The 10,549-nt window shown below is 38.7% G+C and overlaps 1 protein-coding gene across 2 annotated transcripts; it reads right to left on the bottom strand.

Annotated features, from left to right (window-relative positions):
• Positions 1–1,293: 1,293 nt before the first annotated feature.
• Positions 1,294–9,769, bottom strand: LOC107845711 (calmodulin-binding receptor-like cytoplasmic kinase 2). 2 transcript variants are annotated; one of them, XM_016690173.2, is made up of 6 exons: positions 9,374–9,769; positions 6,543–6,790; positions 6,275–6,443; positions 6,071–6,160; positions 5,663–5,964; positions 1,294–1,815 (listed from the first exon to the last, which is right to left on the bottom strand). In XM_016690173.2, the coding sequence occupies exons 1-6, from the start codon at positions 9,630–9,632 to the stop codon at positions 1,609–1,611; spliced, it is 1,275 nt and encodes a 424-aa protein (XP_016545659.2). In that variant the 5' UTR covers positions 9,633–9,769; the 3' UTR covers positions 1,294–1,608. The 2 variants fall into 2 exon arrangements, with proteins under 2 accessions (XP_016545659.2, XP_016545658.2); XM_016690172.2 differs by having other exon boundaries at positions 6,071–6,443; positions 9,374–9,745.
• Positions 9,770–10,549: the final 780 nt, after the last annotated feature.

Below are 10,549 nucleotides of genomic sequence, written 5' to 3'. Positions count from 1 at the left end.
AAATACAAAAAAAATGGTGTCTTGTGTTAGATTCGAATTTAGTGTCTTAGATCTATAAATTTTTACTTTGTTTTGAAGGTTTCTTGTGTTAGATTCTTGTTCTCTAACACCTAGGGAGTCTAGATCTACTTTTAGATTGAAGTTTGGTTGAGTTTGAGCTTAGATCCACCATGGCTATGGAGTTTTGAAGCCTTTTTTGCTGTACACATTTTTGTCTTGGTGATTTAGGCTTGATTTGTGGCTGAATTTTGGTTGGTTTAAGTTGTTTTGACATAAGCAACCTAGGGCTACAACAAAAAATCAGATTTGGAGCTCATTTGCTAGGTGGTCAAACTTGGTCAACGCTTGAATATTCATCTTGTTCATCCATTATATTTATAACTTAGTGAAGAAGAGTATTCAAGGTTCTTGTTTGATCCAAAAAAGGGAATAAAGAATGTGAACAAAGAAGGGAAAAGGAAGAGAAAACCATGGGCAGTGAAATTGGAGGAAAAAATGCTTGATTGTGCAGTGAAAGTCCCTCTTAATGTGCTTTAAGCTAATCATGCTTGTATTATTTGGTTCAAATTAGTTTTTATTTATCTACATAGAAAGGGAAAAAAAACAAAAAACAACAATTTATTATTGGGTGCACAAAAGCCCCATATTGGTAGTTGAAAACTGAAAAGATAGGGATGCTACATATAAGGTATATGGTCTCTTAATGTTGTGTGACCTTTTAGAGTAAACCACTCATCTTGGCCCAAAGCGATGGAGCAGGAGGCTTGATTTATTGCTTACCTTACAAGCTTGAAGATGTACACATAAGAAGAAGCTAGTTGTGGCTTCGATTGACATAAAATACTCAGACGATGTAGGTGGCACACAATGAATCCCAATGACCTCGTGGATCATGGTCATGGGCCACATGAAACTTAGCTCGGGGGTGATATTGTTGGGCCACATGAAACTTAGTTTGAGGGTGATATTGTTGGGAGTGCAAACAAAAGTTCCACATTAGCAGCTGAAAAGACCGGAAATCTGCATATAAAGTGTAGGAACTCTTAATGGTATGAGGCCTTTTAAGTTAACCCGTGAATGCTTTGCCCAAAGTAGACAAAATTACACCATGTAAGAGTGTCTTTCGACTGATATAGCCCAACATGGGTCCTCTTAAATCCTACGTAAATTTGTCAACCTAATGTTTATTCTAGTTAAACCTAACCTGAGCATGAAAACTCATATGATTTGGGTGTGAAACATAACATCAAAATTTAGTATCAAACGAAAAATGGAGGAATTGAAGAAACAAGACACCAAAAAGTTGTTAGATTCCTTCTCATATAAATCACTACGGTTTTCCCTTCACAATTCTTTGCCAAGAGGCCAAATTTCCATTAATTACAACGTACTCATTTCTCCCTCAAATATATTACTTAGTACGTATCTATACATTCCAATATCAATGTAATTATCACATCTTTCCAAAATATGTCCCGCCTTCTTTTGAATGACATCTTTCTCACCATCAGAAATACGTTCCCTGCCACTTACCTTTTATGTGTACATACAACACAAAAACACATACATTCTGTTCACTCTTCAAACAGAGAGAGGGGGGGGGGGGTTTCAGCCTGCTAGTTCTCTGTAATCCTTGCGGATGCTCCATAGAATCTCAGCACACTTCCTCATGGTAGGCCGGTTGTGTCGATGAGGAGCCAAACATTGCAAAGCTAGTTCATAAATTTTTTCCATGGCCAAACTATTTGCAGCAGATCTTTCTAACCTTGGATCCAAAGTTAAGATTGCATCTCCACTGGTGAATTTCTTCATTGCCTGTTTATAAACCAGCTTGTGTCAACACTCATTTGGTGAACATAAAAATCTATCTAAAAGAAAAGACAGTAGAAAATGGTCCTAAGAGTTCCTTTACTACAAGATATGGCTTGTGATTCACCCATCAATCAAAGATTGCAAGAGATAGGAACTGTGGAGATTAAGATACAATCACAGCATTTTGTGGTGACATTACGAAAATGTTTTAACTTATATACAGTGACGCTCTGAATTCTTTCTACGTTATCAATGTATCTTAACGTGTTGTAGCAGACTAAGTTGTTCGGACTCAGGTGCGGGTGCCCAATACAGGTATGGATTTATAGGTCAGATCCTTCATGATCTAAATTTTAAGATCCAAGGGGTACGAGTGAAGAAATTTAGCTAAAAATAAATGAAATAATTGAAATATCTAAATATATAGTTATATGCCTAAATTATGAGATATTATGTGGAAAAACTTACAAGGTAGAGGAGAAAATATTGATCAAGAGGAGAATTCCAGAAGGATATAAAAGAAAACGGCTTGACATAAGAATTTCTATATGCAAGCTAATTCCATATAGAATTCCAGAATTGATGACTATTAAGTTGGTCATTCGGGGGTTTACCCTGAACGTGTGTAGTGCTTATGCGCCGCAAGTGGGATCAGAGAGGGAGGAGAAAACGCCGTTTTGGGAGGCTTTGGAGGAGGTGGTGAGAGGCGTGCCTAGTTCGGAGAAGATTGTTGTAGCAGGGGATTTCAACGGGCACATCGGGGCGCTACCGGGAGGCTTTGGGGATGTGCATGGTGGTTTTGGTTTTGGGGAGAGAAATGAAGAGGGGGCGACCCTATTGGAGTTTGCGAGGGCCTTTGGGCTGGTGATGGTGAACTCGGGCTTCCCGAAGAAGGACGAGCACCTGATCACCTTTCGAAGCGCGGTAGCCAGGACTCAGATTGACTTTTTGTTGCTTAGGAAAGGGGATAGGGCGTTGTGTAAGGACTGTAAAGTCATCCCGAGTGAGAATCTTTCGACCCAGCATAGGCTCTTGGTTATGGATTTGGGTATAAAGAAGAATAGAAAGAGGAGGAGTAAGGAGGGTAGACCGAGAATTAAGTGGGGCGGCCTGACGCCAGTGAATGCGTGGGAGATAGGGGAGAGGTTGGCGAGAATGGGGGTGTGGGAGTGTAGGGGGGACGTGGATAGTATGTGGGACAGGGCGGCAAGGTGCATCAGGGAGAATGCAAGTGAGGTGTTGGGTGTTTCTAGGGGCCGGGCCAGGCACCATCGGGGGGATTGGTGGTGGAATGAAGAGGTGGAGAAGAAAGTGGGGACCAAGAAAGGGGCGTATGCTAAGTTGGTGGAAAGTAAGGACGAAGAGGAGAAGCGGGTGTACAGGAAAGAGTACAAGCTGGCGAGGAAGGAGGCGAAGTCAGCAGTCACGGCTGCTAAGACGGCTGCTTTTGAGAGCTTGTATGCAGGGTTACAGGGGAAAGGAGGAGAGAAAAAGTTGTTTAGACTCGCTAAGACTAGGGAGAGGAAGGGTCGTGACCTCGATCAGGTGAGGTGCATTAAGGGGGAGGACGGTAGAGTGTTGGTGGAGGACGGCCACATCAAGAAGAGATGGCAGTCGTATTTTCATGGGCTCTTGAATGACGAAGGGGATAGAGCTATTGTGTTAGGGGAACTGGAGCACTCAGAGGAGTGTCGGGATTTTAGCTATTGTAGACGTTTTAAGGTAGAAGAGGTTAGACAGGCTGTCCGCAGGATGCGAAGGGGTAGGGCGACGGGGCCGGATGAGATACCGGTGGAGTTTTGGAAGTTCGTTGGAGAGGCTGGTGTAAGGTGGTTGACTGGATTGTTTAATGAAATTTTCAGGACGGCAAAGATGCCCGAGGCGTGGAGGTGGAGTACCATGATCCCTCTCTATAAGAATAAGGGGGACATTTAGAGTTGCGATAACTATAGGGGGATTAAGTTATTGAGTCACTCAATGAAGATCTGGGAGAGAGTGGTCGAGGTGAGGCTGAGACGGATAGTGTCTATTTCGGAGAACCAGTTCGGATTGATGCCCGGCCGCTCGACGACGGAGGCAATCCACCTGGTACGGAGGTTGGTGAAGCAGTATAGGGAGAGGAAGAAGGATCTGCACATGGTGTTTATCGACATGGAGAAGGCTTACGACAAAGTCCCCAGGGAGGTGCTTTGGAGATGCTTGGAGGTGAGTGGGGTACCGCTGGCATATATCAGAGTAATTAAGGATATGTATGATGGAGCAAAAACCCAGGTGAGGACGGCGGGAGGAGACTCGAAGCATTTCACTGTCCTGACAGGATTGCATCAGGGATCTACTCTTAGTCCCTTTTTGTTTGCGTTGGTGATGGATGTGTTGACGCGGCGTATTCAAGGGGAGGTGCCGTGGTGTATGCTTTTTGCAGACGATGTAGTTCTGATAGATGAGACTCGAGGGGGTGTGAATGACAAATTAGAGGTGTGGAGGCGAACTCTTGAGTCTAAAGGGTTCAGGGTGAGCAGAAGCAAGACAGAGTATGTGGAATGCAAGTTTAATGACGTGAGGCGGGAGAATGAGGTAGTAGTGAAGCTGGAAGCTCAAGAGGTATGTAAGAGGGACAAGTTCAAGTATCTTGGGTCCGTGATCCAGAGTAACGGTGAGATTGACGAGGATGTCTCGCACCGTATTGGGGCGGGATGGATGAAGTGGAAACTCGCGTCGGGGGTGCTGTGTGATTAGAAGGTGCCGCCCAAGCTTAAAGGCAAATTCTACAGGGTAATAGTCCGTCCGGCCTTGTTGTATGGAGCGGAGTGTTGGCCAGTTAAGAACTCCCACATCCAAAAAATGAAGGTGGCAGAAATGCGGATGTTGCGCTGGATGTGTGGACTGACTAGAGGGGATAGAGTTCGGAATGAGACTATCCGGGAGAAGGTTGGTGTGACTTCAGTGGAGTGCAAGATGCGGGAAGCACGATTGAGATGGTTCGGACACGTGAAGAGGAGGGGCATGGATGCCCCGGTCCAGAGGTGTGAGAGGCTAGCGTTGGATGGTTTTAGGCGGGGTAGGGGTAGGCCGAAGAAGTACTGGGGTGAGGTGGTTAGGCGGGACATGGAACAGTTACAGCTCACCGAGGACATGACCCTAGATAGGAAGGTCTGGAGGACGCGAATTACGGCAGAGGATTAGGGCCAGTTCGGGTCGCTAGTGTAGGGAATTACTTGGTGGGGGTTTTATTCTTGTCATGATTCCGTGTTCCGTGTTCCATGTTGTATTACGAATCTGTGTGCTTTCCCCTGCTTTCCTCTGCTTTATATTACTTATGGATGCCGTATTTATGTTATGTAATCTGCTTCTGTGCTGCACTATGTGTTTGTGTGGTATCTCGTGCCTTGAGCCGGGGGTCTATCGGAAACAGCCTTTCTACTTCATCAAAGGTAGAGGTATGGACTGCGTACATCTTACCCCCCCAGACCCCACTAGGTGGGAATACACTGGGTTTGTTGTTGTTGTTGTTGTTGAAGCTAATTCCATTTTCTTAATTTTCACCTTAGTTTTTTTTTACTCAAAAATTATAGATATTTGTCCCAAATTTCACAGTCGATTTTGTCAAAATACCCAAAATTGGTTGACCAAATCTAGTACGGATCCCACACCCACATCGATCGTGTCGAGACGGGTGCGGCACTGAAAGTGAAGAGTCCGAGCAACCTCAGGTAGCAGATATCTTGTCTTATTCTTCATGTTCCTAATCCATCACTATTTATGGACAACTCTTTAGGTCACATGATAGTACAAAAATACCCTTTACACTTTCAATGTATAAAAAGATGAAACATTTAAGAAAGAAGCATACCCATCTTGCAGTAATGCGCTCTTTGATTTCTTTTTTTGGCTCGATAGGCCGCCTTCCAGTAACAAGTTCCACAAGTAAAACACCAAATGAATAGACATCACTCTTCTCAGTAAGTTGATAGGTACTCAGGTATTCAGGATCTAAGTAGCCTGCAGTCCCTTTAACTTGAGTAGAAACATGTGTGGCTCCTGACTCAATATCAGCTGCTAGCCTTGCAAAACCAAAATCGGCCACCTTAGCCCGAAGGTTTTCGGTGAGGAGAATGTTGGAAGACTTGATGTCTCGATGGATAATAGGGTGATCTGCACTTAAATAAACCTTTTTCTTTATGATATATCGGAAGAATAAAGAAATCGATAAATAAGCCGAGAATTCAAGAAACCTGTATAGTGCATAATTCAGTTGTACCTGTATACATATGCAAATATGTAATTGCATGTCCTACATCTATTCCAATGTCTAGTCTTGATGCAAAATCAAGAACATTTCCATTAACACCTGCATCATTAAATGGTATCAGTATTATAGATAAGCATTGAAAGCCGCAATTGTGAATGCCAGAGCATAACATTATATTGATGGAAAATGAAAACTCAGAAATCAAGAACTCACTGTCCAAGTGTTCCCTAAGAGTTCCATTGGGAACATACTCAACCACCAAAATTCTTTCTTCTCCATGCTCCAAGAACCCGTAAAACTTTACCAAATTTAGATGTTCAATTTTTTCTAAAGTTCGAACCTCGCTTTTAAATTCAGCTCCCGCGTGTTTATCATGTATATTCTGCAAATACAAGGCAGTTAATTAGTCTTGCCAAATTTTTAGCTTGTTCAAGTTCTTGAACATATACAGGAACAAGCTTGATAGTAATAGTAAGTATGCCTTTTTGGCGCGTTTGACCGCAACAACTGTTCCATCCACTAGGCAACCCTTGTAAACTATCCCGAAACCTCCTTGTCCAATTTTAAGGCTTGGGGAAAAGTTTTTTGTGGCCTTGTAGATATCTTCCATGGTGAATTTAATACTCCCAGCTTTTTTTCTGTGAGTTGAATTATTTTCACTTCCGTAGATGCTTCGACCTCTATTGTTACTGCTACTGGGTTTCTTCTCCCTTGCGCCATCAGATGCAACTGAAAATTTCCAACCAACTAAAATGTGAAGAATCTTTTTTAAGTATTTAGTAAACTTCCTTTTCCTATTGAATGAAAAATAAACTAATCATCAGTCTTTCAGCTCCTAGAATTAAATGAAATAGAAAATTCCAACTCAAGACTGTTCAGAAATCATGTCATTCAATTTTCATTACAAGACAAAAATAGTGTCAACAGGATATTTAAGAATGAAACTAACTAAAAACAATTATGAAACAAAGAAAACTTCTAGAGTAATAAATCCAGCTGAAATCGCAAGCAAAGGAAGAAAGGGAAGGACAAATAAAATGTATTTACTTGATGCCTCCAGCTGAAGTATCGAAATCAGCTATTTCTACTCCTCTCTGATTTTCAAATGGACAACGTAAAATGGATATTGCTAGGCTAGAAATAGAGGAAAGAAAATGATTCAATGGTGAAAAATTACAATGAGTACCAAACTACACAAAATCATGCCTGAGAACTTCTATGAATTGTTGGCTAAATATTTTCTGTGCTTATAAGTTCTACCTCGTCAGCGGTGATTTTCCATAAATTGTTGTCTAGTGAATAGTTACAGCCATTGGAAAAGTATAGTCTATTTTCACCCAAAAAAGCTCATAATTATTGGCCAACTTTAACTAGGCTCAACATTTGTCTACTATACTCAGATATTGAGATATTCGTTGTGTAGACCACAATGGAAACACACTCCTGTTGAATATATCCTTATTGCCAACATAAACAACTAATGTATAATAGTTGTCAGATACTGTTCATCTCTGTCCAATGGCCTTGAGCATAGACAGAGACATAATTGTTGTCAATGTATACAAGTACCATGTACTCGTTCTTTTATGATAACTTTACCGTAATGTGTACGTCAATACCTATGATGGAAATGCTCCATCAACTTGTGCCTGCAAGGCTTTATTCCTTAAAGGCATCACATGATTAATTATTAATCTATTATAACATAATGAAACCTCAATCCCTCAAGGAAATAGCCTCATTTTCCTCCAATCGAAAATAAGCATCCAATTTCGAGCTTACGTTGGAAGCACTTCAACAAGAAAATCTTTTACACATTTTCAAGAAAAATGTTTCCACTTCATCACTTCTCGAGATACCCTATGGTCTGTTTTAATGTCGCTTCTATACTTCTGATGCAGAGTAAATATTAACCTTTAAAATATTATCCTTTAAATTGAATATTAGGAAGTCAAGTTTTGTATCCTTGCTATGAAAAACACACAAACTTTGCATAACCAAACAATGTGGAAGAGAAATTGGAACTCAAACACATTCTTGTAGCTCCATCTAATTTACTATAGTACCATCAATTAATGAAAAAAATGAATCAAATATGTGAAATGCATTATTTTCCTTTCCACTCAAAGCACAGCTTCAACGACCAAATGGTCAAAAGTTAATGCATGTTGTAGATAGTCAGGGGAGTACCTACCCAATATTTATCATATGTACATTATACATATTGAAATTGTCTACTCATAATTTTTTTTATGTACATTGTTTAGTTCAAGGGCAAAATAATGAATGCACATGAACTATTGCTTTTATACTGGATCCATCTTTGTACATGGCTGAACCCAAATGCCAAAATTGATGAAATTCCTAGGGTAATCTGCCTCAAAAGCACATGGATGCAGAGGCTTGCAAGTAAATCCTAGGGTGGCTCAATACTATCGGTGGCCTAAAGTCAAACTTCAACAAGATATTTCATTCTTTCTTTCAAGAAGAAAATGCTTTATAAAAAGGAACAAGAGATAATTAACGTGTGAAACTCATGAAAACTTTGATAATCAAGGTATATCTATTACCATTATCTCTTTTTCAAAAGAAATTTTTAACCCTATTGTTATTCCAAAAAATGGGACCTTTCAAATTTAGGGCCTACACCACTTGCCTTTCCTTTTTTTCTTTAGAGCCCGATTTACTAAATCCAAGATGGATTTGAATTAAATAATATACACTGAAAGTTTTATCTTACACTAGCAATGCGTATTATGCATCTTAACCGGTTCTACCTAGTTGCCGACCGTATTTTCATAATAGTTACCAGTTATCTTTGATAATTTTTAGGTGAGGTGATTGTGTAAAACGTGTTCTTTTTTCAGTTGTCAATGCACAAACGAAGCTAGGTAGGGCGAGAGTTTATTAAAACTCTCTTTTAGCAAAAATAACAATAGTTAAAAGTATTCCCTCTATTCTAATATATGTGCCCACAATTTGAAATTTCGACATTCAGTTTTTTCTTTCATTGTGAATTCAGACATAAAGCTTTGAGATTTTTGAAATAAAATTCATATATTTTGAAAATATATAAAAACAATAAGTTACAATCAATAACAATTTAAAATGTTCAAAAAAACACAGAAATTTCAGTCACAGAAAAACTCAGTTGGACTCTCGAAATTTTAAATCTGTCACATAAATTAATTAGGACAAAGAAAGTATTTTTTCTATAAATATAGTAGATGTTGATTTCTTTTGCTTCTTCATCTATTTTTAAACCCCTAATGAAAATCTTGTTCCATTTTGGTGTAAAAAATGTCAACATACCTGAAGGAGCTTGAAATGAATCAGAATCACCAAAATTAGAACTCGAAGGCTTAGTTTCCGGAGAAGTGAAACATGAAACAAAAGCATCTGCAACGATTCTGACCGGATTCCTACCGGAATTTGACTTGAGAGAAGTTGTAGTAGTGGAGGAGTAAGTGGATGAGTTAGGTGAATGAGGTAATCGATCTGGTGTAGGGGAATACGTGGAGCTAGAGGACATAGATCCATTAAGGGAACTAGATCTCCGGCGACTTTTCATGGCCAATGAATGAATGAAGAAAAAGAAATGGCGGGTAAGCAGTAGTAGTTCGGGTGTTTCAACTATTAACCAAAAAAACCAATGGGGTCTGATTGGGGCACACCTGGTTGTCAGTTTGGTGATAAGTCAATAAATACGAGAAAGCATATCTATAATCTATAATATATTAAAAATATAAAACGACTTAAAAATATTATTTGAATTTTTTATTTTTCATTAAAAAATTTTATTTTAAATAAAATCATCGTTTTATTTTTTTAATATTTAAAAAATAATTAAATACTTATACTAAGATCTTTTCTTATTAAATTATAGGATTCAAATAGAAACGTGACATTATAGGAAACTCAGATTAATTTCTATATATTCTCCACTTTATCTTTTTTTCTCTCTATTCAATTAATCAATTAGTAATTGATTTACTTTGTCTCAATTAAACTCCAGTATAATTCTGCTTTAAATTCAATTTTGAAGAATTTTCTAATTTTTCATGTGAACTAGGATACTAAACAGTTGCTATATAAAGAATTCTCATACTTCATATTTATTTGTTATAGCTTACTGATTTTTTTAAAAGTTTATTTATATTTTCTAACGTGATTTATTTAAACCTTATAGTTTGTAATGATTTGTTTTGTTGCAGCGTACTCTTTTTCTATGTTAATTCTTATGGTATATATTGGGTTCAATTTATTAATTTAAGTATTCTGTTCTTAAGGCATTACATTGACAAAATTTTATCAAATTTCTTATTTTTTATTCTTGATCATGTTTTCATTGAATTATTTCTTAAACTTAGTTGTAGCAGTTATTCTTTTTAGTTGGAGTATGATAAAACGTTGGTTGAAGTTTGATGTGAGGTTATAAGTCACTGCTTAGGTTTTTTCTTGCTATGGATGTTATACATATTTTAGCTA

Source organism: Capsicum annuum, chromosome 10 (genome assembly GCF_002878395.1).
Source record: "Capsicum annuum cultivar UCD-10X-F1 chromosome 10, UCD10Xv1.1, whole genome shotgun sequence".
NCBI classification, from domain to species: domain Eukaryota; kingdom Viridiplantae; phylum Streptophyta; class Magnoliopsida; order Solanales; family Solanaceae; genus Capsicum; species Capsicum annuum.
The sequence above is the reverse complement of the archived record's forward strand: the minus strand, read 5'-3'. Positions and strand labels throughout refer to the sequence as shown.